Below are 25,336 nucleotides of genomic sequence, written 5' to 3'. Positions count from 1 at the left end.
TGGATGGAATCCTAATGACAGCACGGTTGTAAAAGAAGAGAACAGTCTAGGCTGTTGGCTTCTTCTTCTTTTAATACCTTTGGAAAATGACCAACTGAATCTGGGAAATCTGCGGTACAGATAATTTAGGAGAAGTGTCGTGTCAATGATTTATGGACCTTCTATCAATGAGTAAAACGCTTCTGGAGGGCGGAGGATCTGTCACTTCATCATAATGCATTTTTAAAGTCACCCTTCATAACTTAAAAGCCATCATTGTTCTTCTCTTCGGGGATATACTATAATTAGAGAAATCCATCTGGAAGGTATTACAGCCTGAAATTATATAGTAAGGAAGCCTTGGTTCCCAAGCAGACTTCACATCTTGGACCAAAGGAAAGGCTGACAAGCTAATCTAGGGAGATGGCAGACGAGACACCGAAATGAATTTTAGCATATGCCCCAACCCCAACTTGTTAAATTCAAATCAGATTTTGGAGCAAAGTGGAATGTGGTCCTGGAAGGAAGCAATTTAGTGATAAGCACATGGGGCAGAGAGCTTCATTTATTTATTATTTACATATTTATATATTTCTGGGTAGAACAGCAGCAAGATGAAAACAAGGCTGGGAATACCAGACTAAGTTCAGGGTGCCTGTCCTGGTGTCCATAGTGTTATGTACTGAAGTTCTCACCCTGGGCCAGCAGGGAGATACTGTAGATAGTTATGCAAATGAAGGATTGAAAGTGACGTTCAGTGATTGGATAGTTTTAGAAAGTTGTTACAGTAACATGGTACTGGAGCTCTATATAAGCAGGCTGACTAAGCCCTTCAGTTCAGTTCAGTTCTGTCCTGGCCTGAGAATAAACAAGAGCTGTTTGAAGCATCGCTGTGTCGTCTGATATTTTTCACCCACAACTTAAGACATAGCCCTAGAGAGCTTGGGACCAGGATGTCTGAAATATATTTCCCCTTATATATCTTGCACTCTGCAGGTGATGGCGCCTTGCAGATACCATCTAATTAGGAAGTCCATTCCGTATGATGAAGGAGTTGGACTTCTAGTGTGGCAGCACCCAACCTTTGGATTTCCCTGTTAAATATCAGACAGGCACTGTCTCTGTTGTCTTTTCAGCACCTATTTAATACCTTCTGTCTTCAACAAGGCTTGCTAAATTGGGAGTTTTATCCTGTTCTGTAACTTCACTGGATCTGAATTGTTTTATATGAAATGGTTCTACATGTGGGATTGCTTAATCATTTTTTATATTTGAAACTGTTTTAGTTTTTTTTATTGTTGATGTTATCATCGCTAATGGCTTCAAGTTGTTTCATAGGAAGCTGTTTATAAATGGAAATAGATAAATCAATATTGATAACCAACCATCCCATTTTATATAAGCTTGAATAGGCATGAGTTCTTCTTTGAACTCTTTTTGCTCCCTTTAAGGGTTGGTTTATCCATGCATATTCATTCATTCTAATGGCAATGGCAAGTGGTGACCTGTATGTGTGAAGGAGCTGCTGTGGATCAAAAACTAAAGTAAAAAAAGGTAAAGGACCCCTGGATGGTTAAGTCCAAACAAAGGGGACTATGGGGTTGCGGAGCTCATCTTTCTTTCAGGCTGAGAGAGCTGGCATTTGACCACAGGCAGCTTTCTAGGTCATGTGGCCAGCAGGAATAAACCACTTCTGGTGCAACAGAAACACCATGATGGAAGCCAGAGCTCATGGAAACACCGTTTAATTTCCTACCACAATGGTACCTTTTTATCTACTTGCACTGGTGTGCTTTCAAACTGCTAGGTTGGCAGGAGCTTGGACAGAGCAACAGGAGCTCACCCCATCGCGGGGATTCAAACTGCCGACCTTCCAATCTGCAAGCTCAAGAGGCTCAGTAGTTTAGACCACAGCGCCACTCGCATCCCAAAAAATACCATCACAGCCAATAGTTAGACCACAAACTATGGTTGCCACAAGGACTGGGATTCCCAGGATTTCTCTTCTACAAGCTAGGAATTGCATTTGGCAGCATAGTCAGATCTCCCAACACACAAGGACAATCTCAGCCCTTGTAACCTTTCCTCACCACAGGAAAAGACACCATGCCTGTTCTACAACTGGAAGAGCCAGTGACTGCAGGTTTATGAATGCATAATGCAGGGCTGGTCCAAGACTTTATGGCACCTGAGGTGAACCCCCAAATGGTGCCCCCCCCCCGCCAGGGAAGAAGACCTGAGTGTAGATCTACATCAGGAACAGGGGCGGGGATACAGATCAACACCATTATCTTGCTTCCCGAAGAGATCATCTCACCTTGCCTCATCGGTGAGCCAGTCTTGGCATAATTTATCACAGTCACTTATGTCTGACTTGCCTGTTCTATATTCAATATATTTGTCTGTGTTTGCAGGCAGGCTTTAGTGCATTCTAACATCCCGCACCAGTGATTTGCCATGGTCCATTCCCTCCTCATCAAGGCCAAGGGATAACATTTTCTGAATGCGGTAATCCCTCATTGTTAGACTTGATTTAACCTGAGATGTGCTGGCCATACTTTCTGCATGGAGTGTAGGAGCTTTAATTGGTTAAAAGGGGGAGGGTCACATCATCCGGGAGCAACTGAGAGGCAGAAATCAAAGGTTTCTAAACATAATTCCTACATGATGCATGCCACTGTAACTCCCAAGTTCATATTATTTCTTAAATATTTATAGACTGCTTAAATCAGAAAACTCTTTAGGCAGTGTACATAATAAAATTATCACTCCATAAAACCAGCAAAACTGGTTTTTCTTGTTTAAAAAACAAGTATACATAAAATAGTTGTCAAGAAAATATGGATAAAAATCAGAAAACATCAAAAATGAATATACATGACTAAATTATATGTCTGGGTAGGCTTGCTAAAACAAAGAAGTTATCAGCAGACATCTAAAACAGTATAGCAAGGGCACCTATATAGAAAATGTATGTGTACAATAAACAATATTTTAGGTTGTGGGAGGAAAGATATGTACCTGGAAGAATGTTCTGCTAAAATCAAGGAGGCTGACTTCCAACTAAAGGGTGTTTGGATTGGAGTTTTATCCTAATTGTGATTGCATTTACATCAAACTCGGGGCATGAGTACAAATTACACTAATGTAGCGCTTAGCAATCATGTGGGGCGCTTGTTTGTGTTTGTGTGTTGTGTGTTTTAAAGCAGTTCTAGGCTGTGTGTTTGTGTTTATGCTCAGCACCGCAGAACATGGGGAGAGGTTTCAACCTTCCCTGATGAGAGTGATCTTGACAAATATCCCTTGCACCACAGACCAATTAGTATGGGGGGCGGGCATTAAATACTTCTATTGGCAACAAAGGGAGATCCCCACCCAATGCTAATTTCTACACTGGAGGGAGAAAGTGGTTTTCACCAGGAAGCAAGGAAGCGTTTAGGGATGCAGGTGGTGCTGTGGGTTAAACCACAGAGCCTAGGACTTGCCGATCAGAAGGTCGGAGGTTCGAATCCCCAGGGTGAGCGCCTGTTGCTCGGTCCCTGCTCCTGCCAACCTAGCAGTTTGAAAGCATGTCAAAGTGCAAGCAGATAAATAGGTACCACTCTGGCAGGAAGGTAAACGGCGTTTCCGTGCGCTGCTCTGGTTCGCCAGAAGTGGCTTTATCATGCTGGTCACATGACCTGGAAGCTGTACACCGGCTCCCTTGGTCAATAAAGCGAGATGAGCGCCGCAACCCCAGACTCAGTCACAACTGGACCTAATGGTCAGGGGTCCCTTTAGCCTTTTAAGGAAGCCTTAACGTGTCTTGGCCCAGTGGCTACACCCTTGGACAATGGACTTTGATTCTAAGGAAGTGTGTACCACTGGCGCCATCTCCAGTGGGCTGTGGGTGCTGCAGCCCCCACAATAATATATTTGTAGGGGTTAAGGCCCCACAATAATATATTTATGGGGGTTAAGGCCCCACAAAGTCAATGAGAAAAGTTTAAGCATTTTTCACCGGCCCTACCTTTGGCAGGTGGCTGGGATGCAGAACTGCCTCTCTATCTCCTTCTGTGATAGAGAATGATAGAGAAGAGAGAGACAGAGAGGCAGTTCTGAATCCTAGACTGCCTCAGCCAGGGACAGACGTTCGGGAGAGAGAGAAGAGGGACAGAGACAACCAGTGTCTTTTTCCAGCTGACAGCTGTACTGAATGCTTCAGTATCCCTTGACTCATCACTGTCCTTTCAGACTACACTAGTTAGCTTTCCTCATGTCAGCCTGCTTTGGCTGGGAAAAGTCATTGGGATGGCTGAATGTGTGAAACGAGCCCTTTGAACTGTGTGTGCTTTTATATAATCTATTAATTATTTTATTGGGTTACAAAAATACGCGCATTGCCTCTGTTTTCAGGTCGCAGAGTCTTTTTCTGCAAATTGGTTATGTTTGATGTGAGACACTGGTGTATAAGATTGGGGATGGGAAAGAGGGGATGGTAAACCTAGATTCTTTTACTTAGTATATGTATGAGGTTTTTGTGTTAACATCACTTGGGTTGGAAGGGAAGGGGAGGGAAGAGGTGGGGAGGGAGGGAGGGAGGGAGGGAGGGAGGGAGGAAGGAAGGAAGGAAGGAAGGAAGGAAGGAAGGAAGGAAGGAAGGAAGGAAGGAGAAAGGGAGGGAAAGGAGGGAGGTTGGGAGAGGGTATCACCATCATGGCAGAGGCAGATCCCTGTGGCAGACTTGGAGAAGTTGGAGAATAGCTGTGCCAGAAAGGAGATCAAGGAGGGAGGATTGGGAGAGAGGGGATCACAGTCACTGCCAGTGAGGCCCCACAGTGGAGGCAAGGGCCCAGTTGCTGCCATGGCGCTGGAGCGCATGACCTGCCGTGACCTGCCCCACACAACACCGCTATGACATTGCAATGTGATGTCATGATGTTGCAGTGCTGGGCAGAGCACACTGGGCACTCCCAGTCAGCGCCCGTGGTGTGCAGATTATCATCCTGAGACAGAAAGCTTTCAGCAATAGCGCCATCCACACATTACTCATGCATAGGGCATAACTGTGTAGGGAGGAGAGTAGGGCCAGACTTTAAGCACAGTTCTGACATAAGATCTCTCCCTTCCCCCACTGCTTGCTTAGGATTTGCTTAGGATTGTGGCTTTAGAACGGTAGGCAAATTGTAATCTCTCATTTTGACAATTTACACAGCTTAGCAGTAGAATAGAGTCACACCCTCTGGCTATACTCCGATAGAAATATCATGATATTGGCAATCCCTTTGTTCAAGAATGGTGTAAAATCACTATCAAAGAGACTCCGACATTTTCCCGTATGCCCATGTTATGCACCCATAGTGCCTGTTGACTTGAGGAATATACACAAGTAAAAGCATTAGGAAGATTTGTCCCAGTCATTCGTATTACACTTCAGATGGATGATTTACACAACCCCAGCTTTTCAGAAGCTGGTTGGAAACCACTGGGCAGCTCCTAGCTGTTCGAATTCACCAAAGAAACAGGAGAGAATTATATTCCCAAGTCTCATCACCTTATCATCTCCCAAATGGAAGATTGGGAAAGCAGCCTAAAAGTGAGGATGCACAGCTATAAAATCTACAGAGCCCCCAAATGGTGAATTGGTGAGATTGGAAGAGTGGGATGGCTTCTCTTCCAACTCTCTCCCCTGATATCTGTGAGAGAGCTGGGGAACAAGTTTTGCATCTTATCCCGGTCATGGATATGCCACTAAAAATGGCGTCCACACAATGAATGCTCTCCTCCATGCATCACATGACCAGGTTAAGGTATCAGCCACTCCCTCAATATGCCATCAAACTGGAAACTGTTGCCATGTCTATCCATGTGAATAACCCTTCAGTGTCAAAACAGCGTGCTAGGTCAGTGATTCCTATACATGTAGGGCATTTTGAAGGAATGTAGCCTTATCTTTCCGAGTTTCTAGTAGCTTACGTTGTTACCACTTCCCGCCATCTCTACAAGCTAGCCCCATTTGGGAAACATTGTCCCAGGTTGGTTGCATTTTCTCTTTTGTTTCTCTTACCTTTGCCTCGGCAAGCTGATGAGTGGCTGTTTATGGCACCTCTTACTAAGGCTAAAGAGCTTGTGGACAATTTTCTGCGCCTTGAGGAACAGCTGTTTCGTGCTGGTTTCCAGTTGCTCATAGCGATGCTGGAAATTTGAGTCCATTGTCCACAAGTGCATAATGGCTGACGTGTTGAGGAAATAGTTCATGGGCAGCCTTTTCATAAAGAACTTGAATTCATCTGCAAAATGGGAAAATTCAACACTCTTTTAAGATACGCTTCTGTGAGCCTTTGTGCAGCAAAACAACAGTTACCTCTAGCTTGTGTCCATTTTTATCACTTTAATTTGTCACACTTAATGGACAGTAGTACAGCAGGCAAACACAATATTCTTAAACGTTGTACACAGCATAAATATTAATGTGACATGAGCTTTTCAGAAGTGCAAAGGCCTGCTTTCCGTTGCTTCACATTTGACAAATTGAGCATGGCTTCATTAGGCTTGCAACCCTACCCGCACTTTCATGGGAGGAAGTACCCAGGATAATCAGTCAGGCTTACGTCAGAGTAAATATACCTGGGATTGTGCTGTATGACTCCCTCCACAAAACAACAACAAATCTCTGGTTATGTGAAACATATTCAGTAAACACACAAGATGTAACCGGCTGTACGTTTGAAAAAATAATACAGCGGTACCTCAGGTTAAGTACTTAATTCGTTCCAGAGGTCCGTACTTAACTTGAAACTGTTCTTAACCTAAAGCACCACTTTAGCTAATGGTGCCTCCCGCTGCTGCCGTGCCGCCTAAACACGATTTCTGTTCTCATCCTGAAGCAAAGTTCTTAACCTGAAGAACTATTTCTGGGTTAGCTGACTCCGTAACCTGAAGCGTATGTAACCTGAGGCACTACTGTATATACTATTCATTGTATTGAATTGTAGATTTCAACAGAAGTAGCTCATAAAGTTCAACGAAAAAATTAGAAGACCCAGTATGGACCTTATGCATAAACTGATTAGAGAATGAACTGATCCACTGGGTATCCAATGAATAGTATATATTATTTTTTCAAACGTACAGCCTGTTATGTGTTGTATAACTCCCTCCTTCAAATATAATTGCTGATGCAACTCAGTGGCGATAACTGTGTACTGGGGAAAGAGATACACTTGGGCATTTTGAAAACAAATGCCTCTTGAGATGGTCGTAAGTATTACTTCCTTCACTTCAAAAGATCTTATGTCTCCCAGGTTGTAATGAGTATTACTTTGTAGATCAGTTGGTAGAGCATGGCACTCTTAATCTCAGGGTTATGGGTTTGAACTCCATGTTGGGCAAAAAATTCCTGCATTGCAGGGGTTTGGACTAGATGACATTTCCAACTCTACAATTCTATGATTCTACTTCATAATGTGGTAGAGTAACCCTACTGAATTTGGGGGCCCTGGTCACCTCCCAGTACATTTCCAAGCACAATTCAAAGTGTTGGTGCAGAGGTTAATATTAACTCCAACTAATCCAGAACGCGGCAGCTAGACTGGTGACTGGGAGCAGCCGCCGAGACCACATAACACTGGTCTTGAATGTCCTAGATTGGCTCCTAGTACATTTCCGAGCACAATTCAAAGGGTTGGTGCTGACCTTTAAAGCCCTAAACAGCCTTGGCCCTGTATACCTGAAGGAGTGTCTCCACCCCCATCGTTCTTCCGGGACTCTGAGGTCCAGTTCTGAGGGCCTTCCGGCGGTTCTCTCACTGCGAGAAGTGAGGGTACAGGGAACCAGGCAGAGGGCCTTCTCAGTCGTGGCACCTGCCCTGTGGAACAACCTCCCATCCGATGTCAAGGAAATAAATAGCTATCTGACTTTTAGAAGACATATGAAGGCAGCTCTGTTTAAGGAAATTTTTAACGTTTGATGTTTTATTGTGTTGTTAATATTCTGTCGGGAGCTACCCAGAGTGGCTGGGGAAACCCAGCCAAATGTGTGAGGTATAAATAAATAAATAAATAAATAAATATTTCCCCAAATTTGGCCCTGAATGTGCTACTGGCTTGAATATCCAAATATTTCTCTGTCAAGGGCTGCATTACCTTGGGTGTAATCAGGGGTGGGGGCTTCAAACAAATGGAGGATGTAGCTAAAGCCAAAAGTGGGCAGGACCAGAACAAAAAAATGAGTCGGGTCAGAACCAAGAGTGGGTGGGGGCCACCCCTTTTCTCTCTCTCTTTCTACCACTCTTTCCTGTATGTGGTACCGTTCACCACTCTCTCAAGAAAACCTTATTCACTCCACCCACAACCTCTTAACTGCTGTCAGTTTTGCACTGCAGAATTATTTCATTTTTATAATTGCTAGGCACCCTGACAGTTTCCTCCTGATTTATCAATGTTTTAGCAATTAAAAAGCTCAGCGACGTAGAGGTAATTAGACTCGCTTCCTTCACAAGGCTGTTGCAAAGAGCCTGTCTGAGGATTCACATGGAGTCCACCCAACTCTGCCTCCTATCACTTTTGCTCTCCTCTGCTTCTGGGAGAGGGACAGGCTCATGGGAATTAATTCTCCTTTTCCCCATTGCTCTCACTGCTTGCTTGCTTGGAGAAGGCTGGCAACAGCAACAACCAGGAGGCTCCAAGGATTCATTGTGGGTCCCCTTCTGGAGCATGCCTGATGATGCCAATTCCTGGTGCTGGCCCAGATTACCAAGAAGTGTATGTGAAACAAATGAATATCTGAGTGGCCTATTTACATATATGAAGAGTTGTATCTAGTAGGCACATTGGGATTAATGGGCCTAAGTTGGTCATTCTTTTTAATGTGTCTTCTCCGTCCGTGTAGGGCAAATATTGGTCACAACATAATAATAATAATAATAATAATAATAATAATAATAATAATAATAATAATGTAGTTTTTGAGTTTAGAAAAAAATGCAAGGAAGCTCTACTATGGAATTAACTACCACAAGACCTAGCAACAGCCACCAATTTGGATGACTTGAAAAGGGAGTTAGACAAATTCATAGAGGCTAAGCCTAGCCATGATGTACAAGTTCCAAGCGCCGCGGTGCTCGTGTCCTACTTTCAGCCATCCCATAATTCCATAATCTTGCAGTGACGCGCCAAAGGAACCTTCACTATCTCCACTTACTTGTTCAAGAACAACATGCAATGTACAAAGTTGACGTGCTGTTTATATGTGATAAGAAAGGTTTGCATTATATTCTCTTGCAGTACAAAACCGAGGGGGTGGGAGCAGGAGGGAAGGTTGCTAAGAAGAGAACTTGCTAACTCTTAATGAAATCATGTCCTGTATTCTTTTCTAATGAATATCACATTGTATCCAGAGTAATGAGAGATAAGGCTACTGTGAAGTCACAGTGCTTTGCAGGAGAGAGAGAGAGAGACAGAGAGAAAAGGCGGTGGGGGGGGGGAGCGGTATTTGTCTCATATCTTAAACTGACACATTTCATGAGCTGTGAAACTGCAACATGAGTTCTTACTGTTCAAGGATTATTAAATTTATTGTACTCTAATCAGCAAAATGCACAGGTATCCTTTGGAATGTGATTAAGGGCCTAGGCAGGAATGAGGGCAACAGAAGAAGTTAACTAGAACTACCCTGATATCTGTTGGAACTCAAACTCTGCCAAGAATGCAAGGTCCAACAAATTCCTCAATTGCCTCATGGATAATTTGATTCCCCAGTAGGTAGAAGAAGCAAGAGGAGGATCATTTATCTTGGACCTATCACCAACAGGGAAGAACTGATTGACAAAGTGGAAGTACTAGGAACCTTGGGAGGAAGTGATCGTGTCCTCTTGGGCTTCATGACACAGAGGCAAGGAAAAGCTGAGTGTAGTCAGACCCAAAATCTGGGCTTTAAGAAAGCTGATTTCAAAAATCTAAGGAACTAATGGGTGAGACCCCATGATAAAAAATACTTGAAGGGAAGGGAGTCCAACATGGATGGGAGTTTCTTAACGGTGAAATATTGAAGGCACAAATGCAGGCAATTCCAACAAGAAATAGCTCTATATATCACCAACAGGCAAAAATACAGCAGAAACACAGCAAGCAGCATGGATGCCAGGAAGAAAATTGTAAATGAAAAGCAAGGCAAAATTTCAGGCACAGACCCCAGATTCTAGGACGTGAGGCAACACACAAAAGGAATGTGGGTAGCTTACATAGTTCATAGCAACTGGCAATGACCTTCGCCAATCAGACATCTCCCAAGATGTTACTCTACAGAACTGAGTGCACATGCTACTTCACCACAGTGGCCTCCAGACCCAATTAGTGAAGCTCCATCTTGACCTTGGATACCCCGCGTCACTCATGCAAGCCATGAGATCCTGTACAATTAGTGAGAAAGAAACCGCTTTCTCATGAGGTCACTTCTCCACCCAGAAAATGCTTTGGAAGAAGGCCAGAACAGAAAAATCTGATTTTCTTGACACTACCCTTTCCAAATATTTGGATGGAATGGGAAAGTGCAGTTTGCTACACAACATAAATGGAAACTCCAAATTTTCCTCCCCCTATGTTTAGTGGAGAGGGAAAGTGAATGGGCTATACCTTTAAAATGGGTTATACCTTTTAAACACCTTTAAAACACACTATCCTCCTCAATGTGTTCTGGGCACTGCAGTTTGTTAAGGGTTGCTGGGAAATATAAACTACAGTGCCCATAATTATGTGAGTGGAGTCAACAGTTTGCAACTGACTCCATGATGCACTGCTAATATGCTAACAATTTGACCCATGCATCTAGGGTATCAATCCCTATTGCAGAATGTCCTGGAGGCTTTCTCAGCCACCAACCATCCCTTTGCCCCAGTAAGCCTGAGAGAACTCCAGCACACACTGAAAAAGAATTTAAGAATTTACTTTGCACCAGACTCAATCCATAGCATGGATTAATTTGTGAACTTCTACCAGGTGTCTGGACAATTCATCTGTTTACTCTGGATTCCCCCCCCCCCAGTGGATAGGGAAGCTCTGCTTATTGCTACAAAGAATTAACATTTGATAATTGACTTGAACTCCAGTCCTACATTGAATAACATTTCAGCTAGGAAGGCTTGGGAGTGTCTGTGTTTTACTGATTCATCTCGTGAAGACAAAGTGGAAGATGGCTGTTCTTGGATTTAACAATTGGTGGTAAATATAGCTCTGTGTAAAGTGTACTTTGCATTAGCCCTGTCAAAATCAGCATTTTAAAGTGGCTGCCTAGGCAGCAATCCTAAATGGCCTTGTCTGTCACTTTGTGCAATGCTCAGAAAACTCCAGCGATATTTCCCTGCCTTATTATTGTAGCCAAAGGATGTAGCCAAAGGCTGCTTACCCAAACTCTGTTTGAATAACAGATGAATAAACACTGACAGAGAATAGAGTGCAAAAGGAGAAAATATTCCATTATGAATTTCAATATCTTTCAGTGCTGTCAGTCAAGATATCACATGCTTCCCTGGATGTAAAAACATCATAAATACTCTGTAGCATGTGGGGCCTCCAAAAAATGCAGCAGTACACCCCCACTGTGGCTCGTTCAAGGTTCCAGCCAGCCATGCCCTCCCCCAGAAAACTATTTCTTCCTCCCTGGTTCCATTTTCCTTTTCCAAATGACATTTTACATTTGTTTGGCTAAGTATGTCCTGTCCACATTGGGCTGTTGGGGGGGAGGGGAGTCACCAGTGAAGGCGGTCCTGTGTGAGTGTCTTCAGGCGGTTGGAGGATGGATGGCGGCTAACAGATTGAGGTTGAATCCTCACAAGACAGAAGTACTGTTTTGGGGGGACAGGAGGCGGGTGGGTGTGGAGGACTCCCTGGTCCTGAATGGGGTAACTGTGCCCCTGAAGGACCAGGTGCGCAGCCTGGGAGTAATTTTGGACTCACAGCTGTCTATGGAGGCACAGGTCAAATCTGTGTCCAGGGCAGCTGTTTACCAGCTCCATCTGGTATGTAGGCTGAGACCCTATCTGCCTGCGGACTGCCTCACCAGAGTGGTGCATGCTCTGGTTATCTCCCACTTGGACTACTGCAATGCACTCTACGTGCGGCTACCTTTGAAGGTGACCTGGAAACTACAACTAATCCAGAACGCGGCAGCTAGACTGGTGACTAGGAGCGGCCGCTGAGAGCATATAACACCGGTCTTGAAAGACCTACATTGGCTCCCAGTACGTTTCCGAGCACAATTCAAAGTGTTGGTGCTGACCTTTAAAGCCCTAAATAGTCTTGGTCCAGTATATCTGAAGGAGCACCTCCACCCCCATCGTTCTACCTGGACACTGAGGTCCAGCACCAAGGGCCTTCTGGCGGTTCTCTCACTTTGAGAAGCCAAGCTACAGGGAACCAGGCAGAGAGCCTTCTCGGTAGTGGCGCTCTCCCTGTGGAACACCCTCCCACCAGATGTCAAAGAGAACAACAACTACCAGACTTTTAGAAGACATCTGAAGGCAGCCCTGTTTAGGGAAGTTTTTAATGTTTGATGCATTACAGTATTTTAATATTTTTTTGGAAGCTTCCCAGAGTGGCTGGGGAAGCCCAGCCAGATGGGCGGGGTATAAATAAATTATTATTATTATTATTATTATTATTATTATTATTATTATTATTATTATTCAGCCTTTAAAAAATTTGTTGGGTTGGGGTTTTGTTTGTTTCTTTTACTTCTACAAGCTTTGAAATTTTCCTGATACACCTCCATTCTTTCTCAGCAGTCCTGTTCCAACTCCATTTGTGTCACCATTCGCTAGTTCAGTTTGCTATTAAAAGGGAGTGATATATAGAGAAATAGCATATTCTACAGGCTAGCAAAATTTGTACAGGCAGAACTAGAACAAAGGTTAATTCTGCCATAAAGATTTGCTGCAAATTCAGCATTTTTCAAGATCTCCCAGAAACAGACATTGGCTAGGATCCAGAGATATGCTTTGAGTGTGTCCAATTGGAGTATTTTTTTTGGAGGGGGGTGGTTAGCTCTCCTCCCATTAAGTTGGATTGACACAAACATACATATCATCATCATCAATATTATAAACTGCATTTGAAACACCTCTTAATGTAAAGTGGGCTGTGCCACAGAGCATGGCAGACAGTCACGTCGATGCAAAGTTGCCTTGCATCTTTGGATATTAGCCACTATTCCTACAAGAGCAAATCCTGATGATGAATGGCAATGGCCGAAGCCACAAGCAAGTTGTACATTAAACTTGGAGCGTGTGCTCTCCATTCTCGGATTCATGAGATTAATTGCTGGGAGCAAGAGAGCATGATGTACAGCAGGCACAAGGTACTGACCTCTTGACCAGGCAAGACCAGAAGTTCAGGCACTTACCAAGACTCACCAAGCCAGAGGCTTCATGCTACACGCTCCTCTTTCTTTCTCTGAGCAGTGCATGAAGATAAAGTATTAATCAGCTGGGACACAGGACCCCTGTGCTGAGCAAGGCTTTATTCGTCATGGTATGGTCTTTCTAACATCTATCAGTGACAACTCGTAATGGTGAAGGCTAAGCTCTGTCTCCATGAACCATAGATGCAATGCTCTGCATCCATGCTTCTGAATCCCACTTACTGGAAACTGCAGAGGGGAGAGAGATCTTATGCTCAGATCCTGATTTGCAGGTTTCCCACAGGTATCTGGTTAGCTCCTGTGAAAACAGGCTGCTGGAACAAACGGGCCATTGGCCTGGTTCGGCAATCTCTTCTCATGTTCTTATGTGATGTGGCTGGTCAGATTTGGTGCAAATCCTCTGCCATATCATATCCAACCATCTTCTTCCACAGGTTTCAGCTCTCACACATACAGTGATACCTTGGTTGTCAAACGGCTTGGCTCCCGAGCAAATTGGGTTCCGAACGCCGCATACCCGGAAGTGAGTTCTGGTTTACAAACTTTTTTTGGAAGCCGAACGTCCAACGCGGCTTCCACGGCTTCCGATTGAGTGCAGGGAGCTCCTGCAGCCAATCGGAAGCCACGCCTTGGTTTTCTAACAATTTCAGGAGTCGAACGGACTCCCAGGATGGATTAAATTCAACAACCGAGGTACCACTGTACTATCAACAAAGTGGGGATGTTACTAAAGTGATGTACAAAACAAGCTTCTCCCTTCAAATGCTGGCTGCTCAAATCATTCACTAAATAGTCCCAGAGATCAGTGGCTAAATCATAAATGGCACCACTATCTTTGCAGGGTCTAGAGAATACAAGATCTGTGTCTTTAAATTAATGATCTGACAATGGTCTTACAACACAAGGTCAACAATCCAATTCCATCTTCTGTGTGGGGATGCAAAGGGTTTATTATAACTCTGGCAATTTTGTAACTCTTCACATATATGTAAGGCGTGGAGATTATTTTGACAAAAGTAGCTGCACAACATTACAAAAGTCCCTGAATGATATTTATGTTTTAAAACGCCCCCACCAACCCCACTACCATATTCGTAAGCATATGTAATATGGCAATTGCAGTTGTTTCTTTCATTTTCTTTTCCAAACAGCAACAACCACCAAATTTAAATAATTAACACATATTTATTAACATAAAGGTTTAAAAGTAAAAAGTAAAGGACCCCTGAATGGTTAAGGCCTGGAAACGATGCCTTATGAGGAACGGCTAAGGGAGCTGGGCATGTTTAGCCTGGAGAAGAGGAGGTTAATGGGTGATATGATAGCCATGTTCAAATATATAAAAGGATGTCACATAGAGGAGGGAGAAAGGTTGTTTTCTGCTGCTCAGAGAAGCGGACACGGAGCAATGGATCCAAACTACAAGAAAGAAGATTCCACCTAAACATTAGGAAGAACTTCCTGACAGTAAGAGCTGTTTGACAGTGGAATTTGCTGCCAAGGAGTGGTGGAGTCTCCTTCTTTGGAGGTCTTTAAGCAGAGGCTTGACAACCATATGTCAGGAGTGCTCTGATGGTGTTTCCTGCTTGGCAGGGGGTTGGACTCGATGGCCCTTGTGGTCTCTTCCAACTATGATTCTATGATTCTAAGTCCAGTCAAAGGTGACTTTGGGGTTGTGGCGCTCATCTCACTTCAGGCTGAGGAAGCCGGCGTTTGTCCACAGACAGCTTTCCAGGTCATGTGGCCAACATGACTAAACTGCTTCTGGCGCGACGGAACACCGTGACGGAAGCCAGAGCGCACAGAAACGCCATTTACCTTTCTGCCGCAGTGGTACCTATTTATCTACTTGCACTGGTGTGCTTTTAAACTGATAGGTTGGCAGGAGCTGGGACACAGCAATGGTAGCTCACCCCATTGCGGGGATTTGAACTGCCAGCCTTCTGATCGGCAAGCCCCAAAAGCTCCGTGGTTTAGACCACAGCACCACCCTTGTAAAAAGGTTTAATATTCCATATGATTGCATGGAACAGAAATAATAAATTCCCAATTACTTAAAAACAAAATAACAATAAATTACTTGTAATTTCAATTCACTGTAGGCTCAGATTGCAATTTATATGCTGGGTACAGCATGTAAACATTTCTCCCTCTCTCAATAGGTTTTAATCCATTATTATTATTATTGCTGTTGTTAGGCACACGGGCAGCTCCTCTAAATAGCCAATGCAACCACCAAAGAAAACAGTTAATTAATAAAACATATGAAATTAAATAACCTTCCCACCAGCAAACAATATGAGTCAAGTAATAATAGGGAGCAAGTGAATAAAAAACCAGGAGCACAAGCTCAGCACGCACAGCCAAGTCCTAGGCATGTTTACTCAAAGAGGAAGTAAGTGCCGCCATATTTAATGGGGCATACTCCAACCTAAGAGGGTTGTGACTCAATGTCTTCCATTAAATTCCCATTGAGGGATGGAACCATTTCTGGAAGACATGCAGACTCAGGTTGTGGCAAAGCTCCAGGAAACCACAACTAAGAACTCTCCTCAAAATGTTCTATACCTGCTCTGACATCTACACTGGCTTCCTGTCCAATTTAAAGTGCTAGTATTAATCTTTAAGGCTCTAAATGGCTCAGGTCCAAGTCATCTGAAGGATAAACTCTTCCTGCATATCTCTGTCCATACCTCAAGATCATCTGCTGTAGGCCTTGTCATGGATCTGAGAAGCAGGAGAATAAGATGGGGGAAGAAGTTTCTCAGTGGTGGCTTATCGAAAGCCCTTCACAAAGAGATTTGCCTGCTACGTACATTGCAGTCTTTTTAGGTGCCATTTGAAGACGTTTTTATTTCCCAGGTGCTTCCATCCTAAAATCTTAGATATTTTTAGATCCTTTATATTATTAACAACAACATCATCACCGTCATATTATTTATACCCCACCCATCTGGCTAGATTTCCCTAGCCACTATGGTTGGCTTCCAACAAAATATTAAACATACAATAAAACTTCAGACATTAAAAACTTCCCTAAACAGGGCTGCCTTCATATGTCTTCTAAAAGTCAGATAGTTGTTTATTTTCTTGACATCTGATGGGAAGGCATTCCACAGGGCGGGCGCCACTACTGAGAAGGCCCTCTGCCTGGTTCCCTGTAGCTTTGCATCTCACCGTGAGGGAACTGCCAGAAGGCCCTTGGAGCTGGACCTCAGTGTCCGGGCAGAACGATGGGGGTGGAGATGCTCCTTCAGGCATACTGGGCTGAGGCCATTGAGGCCTTTAAAGTCAGCACCAACACTTTGAATTGTGCTCGGTAATGTACTAGGAGCCAATGTGGTTCTTTCATGACCGGTCTTATGTGGGCTCGGTGGCCACTCCCTGTCTAGCTGCCGCTTTCTGGATTAGTTGGAGTTAATATTAACTGCTGCCAGTGATTTTAGTTTTACTTTATGCTGTTGCTGATTTTCTTCTGATTCAGACTTTATGTTTGCATTTTGATTTCTATTACACACACACCCTCCACCGTCCTCAGAAAACCTGTTAATCCTGGTTTTATTCTATTTCATTCTTTGATCTATTTACAGAAAGCAAACCACACACTAGTAAATAAATTTTAGAAAGGGGCAAGATTAGACGTGGATGCTGGACCTCAGTGTGAATGCACAAAGCATTTTTTTAATTAAAAAAGTCAAGACTCCTTGTGCTTTGCTCCCCCTTTCTTCCCACCCAGGGTGGCACAGCCCTCTGCCTACCCCTCAGAGCCAGTGTATCACATGCCACAGCCTCTGCTCCTCTATCCCTGCTCTTGAGCAGTTGCTACGAGCCGCCCAAGGGAGGAGGCAGGTAGCAGCGGCTATGGAGAGACAGCATGATGCTGCCTTACAGCCAACACTGCAGCTGCCGCCACGGTGGATAAACGAAAGCTCATCCTCCTCCCTGAGTTCAGCTGCAACGGTTCTGGCAGGGCAAACAGAGGCATTCAGGGATCAAATCAGAAACCAGGATGCTTTTTGTAATTCTGGGACTGTCCCTGGAAAACGAGGACACTTCAAGGGTGAACTGTCCAGAGAACTGTTGCTATTGGACAGCATGAATGAATGTACAGAAGAACAGAATGATCTACAAAGCTCCATTTCTCAGCAGAGATCTTATTGGAGCACAGGGGAAGAGAAAGAGCCGTGAGATACAAAGCACCCATTTAGTATCCCAAGGAATCGCTTTCTTCAGGAAAGATCGAATTGTACACCCTCCCCAAATTTGCAACACTCCTGGCCTGTAAAAGTGATCCACCAAATTCAATGTATCCCACCAACCAGAGATGCTAACTAGCTATCTAGTAAATTTCTGTTTTGGGGGGCATGTCATGGATGGCAAAAGCAGGGGAAATTGTCACTTATCTGCTATAATAAATACATGCTTGTTAGGCTGCATTCTGATTTATTCTGTATTCTGCCTTCTGATTTGTTCTATACTCTGAATAAAGCAAGCCTTATGCCTCCCATCTCCCTTTAACTGTGATCAGTGCAAATAACAGGAGGGTCAAATCTCAGTAGCAGCAACAAACTGAAATACTCAAACACAAATTTGCTGAAATTTTATCTGCAGTGGTAGCAGTTTCTCCAACGATCCCAGACAACATGTGTTCAATAAGGTTCTGCCTTAATATTTTTTGAGTGTCATAGTAGAAATTTAGGAGAGACGTACGACTTTAAAAAATGTAGAACCTCACATTTCCAAACAGCTAGAAAAGCAATGCTATAAAAAGCCATATATTTATTGCTACATTCCAGTGAATTTCAGTTGTCCGTGATGCATTATTTAATTCCTCTGAAGACAAAAGGACTTCCTATGAGAAATATACATATACTGAAAACAACAAAAATCTGTCAGCTTGAAATGGGCTTATTCTTTTCATGGAAAAATGCAGTGAAGCTGAACTTTAAACTTCTTTCTATAAATCATTTAATCCTTTCACTGAAACCCTTTGCTATCTGTGTATAGAAAATGAAGTCACAGATTTGTTCTGAGATTTGGTTGTGGGGGGGGGGATTATATTACATTTGGATCCTACATAGTTGTTCTGTATATAATATAAAGATATAATGCTACAGTGGTCTAAATTCATTTCAGCTCACTTTTAAACTTTGTTCTGTTATGAGAAGATAGACGGAGGTGTTACACAGGATTTTGCCCAAATTACAATTTTCAGTAAACCAACCTGATTCACACTTCCCAGATAGATATGTGGTTTCCTACACATTTATCTTTCAGTTATTCCACTCCTCTGAATTTTGTGATACAGTTTTCGGATCAAAAAACACAGCCAAATGGAGAATGGATATTAGAGGTCAATATGCATACAAAATAGACAAATTAGGAAAAAGGTGGAGAAAATGCATTTTAAAATCTGATTTTTAATAAGTTTTTTTTTTTTTTAAAAAAAGTGTGGCACTTTGATAAAGCAATATTCTCATAGCTGAACACATATGAAACTGAAACAGACTGGAATCTAATCATCCATCCATCCCAAATATTAGAATAATGGTGTCAGATCAATTCATGTGTTGTACAATAGTTCAAATAGCCATCTCAGGTGTGTGGGAAGAAGGATTGAGACAGTTGCAAATGAGGAGGGAAGGTGGTAGTCTCCCCCCCCCCCATTAGAATACTCCCTACAAAATTATAGTGGTGCCCCACAAGACGAACGTCACGCAAGACGAAAAACCCGCTAGACGAAAGGGTTTTCCGTTTTGGAGGCGCTTCGTAAAACGAATTTCCCTATGGGGTTGCTTCGCAAGACAAAAAAAATCTTGCATCCCCTCGCGGGGTTTTTTCCGCTTTTTCCACCCTTTTCTTAAGCCGCTAAACCGCTTATCAGCTGTTCCGCTGATAAGCCGCTTAACAGCTGATCGCTGGAAGCCGCTTGACAGCTGTAGCGCTAATCCGCTAAGCTGTCAATGGGCTTGCTTCGCAAGACGAAAAAACCGCTAGACGAAGAGAATCGCGGAACGAATTCTTTTCGTCTAGCGAGGCACCACTGTACCCTATAATTACCGAGCTTCCTCAAGCTCAGTCCTCCAGATGTTTTTGAGACTACAATTCCCATCATCCCTGACTACTGGTCCTGTTAGCTAGGGATCATGGGAGTTGTAGGCCAAAAGGGCCGAGGTTGAGGAAGCCTGCTATAGATGCTATTAGCTTTGGGGTGGAAACAGGGTTTTCTACTAAAATAGCTTCGGGTGCTTGCATTTCCATCAGGATTACGATTGGTTAAGGGCACCCCACCAACAAACCTTCACACACGCTACAATCGCACGCCTTTGGGAGTCCCTGCAGCAGCTATTTAGGTGTAAAAATAAGCACATTGATTATGTTCTTGCAGTTAATATACCATGCAGTTTCACTTATAACACATCTCCCTCAGAAGGGAGAAGGTTCAAACGTAACCAACCTCCTTATATGTGGCTAATGAGCCCTACCTCATTCACAGCCTCTTTTGATGCAGCTGTAGCCGGGGGGTCATTGCTGCTGCATGACCCCCCATCTCTCATCACTGGTTGCCGGGGACTACAGCTCAGCAGATTTTAATTCATAAGTGTAATAGCCAACTAGGAAGAGAGATGCAACAGCATAGATTCTCATCTTGATGCATTTTTTCTCTCTTTTTTTTTAAAAAAAATAGCAGGCAAAAGCAGATTGTAATCCCCTCAAGAACAATCCTTCCTTTTTTTATTTTTACCACGTTTGCAAGAAATTATATGCTGTGAAGTACCTGGTGGACATAAGCAGGTGTCTCTCAGGTCCGACCTTCTCATCTTTCTGCTTTATTAAAGTGTCATCAAAACAGCGCCATGTATCTTAAGCGTGCAACAACCTGTGTGACTTTTAATAAGTAGGATTGCCAGGTGCGGCGCTAGCAGGTGGCCACTAATGCTTTTAGAGCTGAAAATGAGGTGATTAGATTACAGATCATGGATTGGTTGTGCCTTCCTATTTGGTTATGGGAAGGGAGGAATTTAAATATTGGCTCCACAAAGAAATTATGTATGGTGCACCTGTTCACGTCAGTAAAACAGAGATACCTCCATGGGGGGGGGAGATGCTCGGGGTGTGGGGGACTATCATAATTGAAGCAGTGACAGCTTGGTAGATTTGGACCCCCCCCCCCCGTGCCCTGTTATTGATTAAATTTCTTGACAATCACACGGGGGAGTTAATTACTCAAAGGCAAATTAACACCCCTGTAAGATAATAGAGAAAACAATAATGAAGATTTGAGCTCTCAGGGTTTATTTATTTATTTTTGCTGTGCTTGAAACCCAGAGAGAGAGAGAGAGAGAGAGAGAGAGAGAGAGAGAGAGAGAGAGGCAGGCCATCTCTGTCTAGCTCTGGGGGCCAATGGAGTGGACTGTATTGATTAGTATATTTTGTCTCAATGATTAAAAAGTACCTTGAGCTGCCAGTGAATCTTCTTTTCTAGTCTCTCCCCCTCCCCCCCCCCGCCGCCACTCCACAAAGAGCCTTTCAATTAAGACTAGGAGTGAAGGTTGCTTTGCATATGAATGAGACGCTGCTCCTGATTGAGGCACTGGTCTGTTCTAGTCAGAACAGTCACAAAACGTACTGTGCTGAGCAACCGAGACAGCTGCCCCTCCCTCCGAAGAGGGGGGGGGGAAACAAAAACCTCCTTCCAATTAACCTGATGTGAACTTCAGTTATATGCTTCCAGCTTCAAAATGTAGCAGGACTGCATTATTACCAAATCTCCTTTTCACCGGCCAGATGGAAAGAAAGGAATTGATAGGTGGGAAGATTTGGCAAAGGTCAACACAACCCTGAAGACTGACCTGAAGAGACTTCCCTCAAATGGAGAGCACAACATAGGATGGCAGAAACGCCCACTCACAGTGTTAAAATCACATGGGGGGGCAGTGGGGTCTCCTGTACTGGCCCCACCTGCTCTGACGTGTCCTCGTTGACTGGTCTGCACATGTTTCACATGTTGTGAGAGTAACTTCTGCAGCATGGTTCTAAATTTTGTGGGGAACCAGGGGTGCCAACTTGAAAAAAATATTGGGGGCCCCAGGAAAGCCTACCCCACATAATCAATAACATGACTTGGTGTACGCACACCATTTGAATGGCAATGCTCATCAACTTGGGGAGGTGTGCTGGCCCCCTCAAATATTTTATGGGGGGCCAAGACCCCTTGCCCCCTAGGAGTTAGCTCCTATGTGAAGAATGCTTATAAGGGGGCTATCCTAATAATCTATGAGAAGAGTGAGAAGGAACCAATTGAAAGGAAGGGACAGGAAGAATGGCTCCTCATCAAAGCCTATTTGTTTCTTTGATATCATATGAGGTCATTTGCATCGAAACGCATTTGGCTTATTTTGAAATATTCTGCACAGGATCTGGCCTGTTAAGAATTTATTATTGAAGTGTTCGTTTTTATGGACATTTAATAAAGAACTCTATATATTTAAATCAGGGCTCAGCAAACATTTTCAGCAGGGGGCTGGTCCACTGTCCTTCAGACCTTGTGGGGGGCTGGACTATATTTTTTTTTTGGGGGGGAGGAACGAATTCCTATGCCCCACAAATAACTCAGAGGTGCATTTTAAGTAAAAGCACACATTCTACTCATGTAAAAACACGCTGATTCCTGGACCGTTCATGGACAGGATTTAGAAGGCGATTGGGCCGGATCCGGCCCCCGGGCCTTAGTTTGCCTACCCATGATTTAAATAGTCCCCAATACCATTTTTGATTGCTGGGATTTTTTGAAATTGACAATTGTCCCTTAGTTGTTTGCCTTTTTAGGTTTGGGTCCTCCATAGGATACAGCCTCTAAACATGTTTTACTGAATTTCATGTATGTTGGGTACATGATAACTACGTGGAGAAATGTTGTTAAGTTTGTCCATCGACAAACAGGAGCATCCCAAGCCATTTTGCTGCCTGAGGCAAAGGACAAGGTGGTTCATCCCCCGTTCTGTGCACAAAACCTGCCTAGACTGGTAGTTGAATCTTACTTCAGCACTTGTGATGGATCAGAGTCCTTCACTTGCACCCTAGGGAAGCAAGCTAGCTTAGGGGCTGCAGGGTAGACCACATGGCACACATTTCTAGCCACTTTCCACCCCTCAGAATTTGCTGAGGCAGCTGCCTCACTTTACCTCATGGAACAGCCTGCCCCGAGAAGAGCCAGCAGTCATCTCATTGGTTAAAAAGGCAGCCACTGGATTTAGCCTTGGAGAAGAGACATTCTTCTAGGAAGGGGGTTTATGCAGTTTATTCTGGAAAATGTAATTTTGTTCTGCTGCAGAAGTACCATTTCAGTTCAAGACTTATTGAATGGGCTTGGAAGGAATAATTGTTTCCTGCTTCCATTTGAATTGTTTCCTGGCACAGTGAGATTTGTGGCCCCACTTTCTTCAGTCATAACTTCTCCCTCAAGTATGGTTTTCATCAATAAGGGAGGGAGGAATCTTCTGGTTTGGAATGTAATTAATCACCAGCAAATTCAACATCTCTGCTAAAAATAATAATAATAATACCTTGTGGATGATGGATGCTCCATCAGATTTTCTTGCATATCTCCCTGGTTAAATGACCAATCTTGGAATCCTATTCTGAAACGAATGACTGCAAATACCAGAAGCATTCTCCTCCAGTTCACAACAAGGAGGTTTTAATGAAAAAGTTTAATAACACCCAAACGGGCCATGAAAAGGGAGAGGAATGCAAGAAGTCTTCTACCTCTAAATCCTTTGATATAATATTCAGTCAATGGCTGTAGCAAATTGTCTTTCCTAGTAGAACTTCCTTATGAATTTTATTTATTGCTTTAAATCCCATCAGCTTAGTCAAGCAGTTTTCGGCAAGAGAATGTTAATAATTCAATCACTGTGAAGGAGTGGGGGAAAAAGAAAAAGAATGCAATGGGAAGGGGGGGGGGAAGGTAAGGTTATAGAAATATAGATCCCCAGCTGGGTACATGGATGCAGATTCGCAGACATCAATAGAGAATTAAGCAGATTTAAACCAGTGTTAGGATGCTGGTGCTCGGTTTCAGGTGAGCCTGAGTGAATCTGACGACGGCCCATCAATGAAAGCAAAATTCGTCGGTGCTCAACAGCAGGAGACCCGCCAGTTATTAAGGAATTAAACATTGTATCCAGTGAATACAGGGACTTGAAGATAATTCACACGGAAAGCCAATTTCAGTTCAAAGGAAGTATTCTAATCGCAGTTATGAGATAAAAGTTCAGAATGGAACAAAAAATGCTTTCAGCAAATACATGACTTGACTATAAAGGGTGAACCAGACTTGGTGATAAAAGAAGGCTTGGCGCTGAAAATGGCAACCGCCACATGGTATTCCCCCTCCTTTGCAGTACAGTGGTGGGAAGATTGTGGAACTTCTTCCTGAGGCAAAGCTGATTGGCCCCCTCTTTGCTGGGTTAGGCAAATGGGGAAACCATTGTTTTCGTTTGTTGGCCCTTGATCTTAATTCAGTGGCATAGTGTGGGTTGCCAGCACCCAGGGCCATGCAGAGGATGTGGGGGGAGGGAGGGAAACAGATGGAGTATGCATGCACATTCAACTGCCTAATGGCATCTGTGCCACCCAGGAGATTGCAGCTGCAGAGATAGGAAAATAAGAGTTGTTTCATTGTCTGGAGAGGTCACATGGAGAAACCATTTTCAATGGAGCCAAGTGACTTGAAGCGCACAGCTGTAAGTTGAAATTTTGTACCACTAAAAATCTGGGGCCTGAGGCAACTCCCCCCTACTCCACTGCCTCAATTGATGTTTATTAATTCTATTTTGATTGGTTTCAACCAGCATTTGCCATTGTTTAGGGAAGCTTTTAATATTGGATGAATCATTGTATTTTAATATTTTGCTGGAAGCCGCCCAGAGTGGCTGGGGAAACCCAGCCAGATGGGTGGGGTATAAATAAATTATGATGATGATGAACATCATCTGCTCTGAACATATGAAAATGTTTAGGTTTGTTTACCTATCTTTGCTGGACACAGAAGGGCTGAGAGTGATAGTGCCATCAGCAAGCCCAGTTAATACAAACAGCACAGTACATTTTCTGACATCACAGAATTCCTGCTATCTTAGAGCAAGTTAACACATGCATTGTTCTAATTATACTTTCCACCACTGTTTAAATAGGCTTTGATCCAGTGCAATGTATTCAGGAATGCTCAACAGAGCACTCGGCTGCTGCCATGTTAGGACAAAGCACTAGGTAAAGGTAAAGGACTCTTGGATGGTTAAGTCCAGTCAAAGGCAACTATGGGGTTGCACTGCTCATCTCGCTTTCAGGCTGAGGAAGCCAGCATTTGTCCACAGACAGGTTTCTGGCTCATGTGGCCAGCATGATTAAGCCACTTCTGGTGCAATGGGACATTGTGATGGAAACCAGAGCGCATGGAAATGCCATTTACCTTCCCACTGCAGCGGTACCTATTTATCTCCTTGCACTGGTGTGCTTTTGAACTGCTAGGTTGGCAGGAGCTGGGACAGAGCAACAGGAGCTCACCCCGTCACAGAGATTCGAACCGCCTACCTTCTGATCGACAAGCCTAAGAGGCTCAGTGGTTCAGACCACAGCACCACCCGGGGCACTACTCATATGGTTCAGTGTTGTTTGGGAAGTGTTAGGGTAATCCACGTCTCTGCATCTCTGCAAACCTATGGAAGGTCCAGATTCTTTCCCTAGATAGTGTCCAGAAGCATGCCTGGTATTGTAGTCCATGATTAGTCCAGTTTCAAACCTGGTACTATCCAATTTTCCCTTAGAAGTGAAAAAAACTTATAAAATATCTGTGCATCCGGAGAAAGGGAGCTAAAGATATAACATTTTTCATACAGCAGAGAATGCTATTTTTTCAATTAGTGTTTGGATGAATCAGCAAAAAAACTCGGGCACGGCTGTT

General features: G+C 43.6%; 1 protein-coding gene and 1 long non-coding RNA gene across 3 annotated transcripts in view; one reads left to right on the top strand and one right to left on the bottom strand.

The window, feature by feature from the left end:
• LOC309371915 overlaps nt 1-25,336 on the top strand; it is a 399,586-nt gene that overhangs the window by 99,461 nt on the left and 274,789 nt on the right. The gene's annotated exons all lie outside the window — the stretch shown is intronic.
• Nucleotides 1-25,336, bottom strand: part of BRINP3 (BMP/retinoic acid inducible neural specific 3) — a 264,203-nt gene that overhangs the window by 39,091 nt on the left and 199,776 nt on the right. For both annotated transcript variants that reach the window (XM_081914847.1, XM_081914848.1), the window contains exon 7: nt 6,026-6,248. In XM_081914847.1, coding sequence (XP_081770973.1) covers nt 6,026-6,248 — 223 coding nt within the window. The remainder of the gene's footprint in view (nt 1-6,025; nt 6,249-25,336) is intronic.

Source organism: Podarcis melisellensis (genome assembly GCF_964234715.1).
Source record: "Podarcis melisellensis genome assembly, chromosome: 6".
Lineage (NCBI taxonomy): Eukaryota > Metazoa > Chordata > Lepidosauria > Squamata > Lacertidae > Podarcis > Podarcis melisellensis.
Note: the sequence above shows the minus strand (reverse complement) of the source record. Positions and strands in the feature narration are given on the sequence as shown.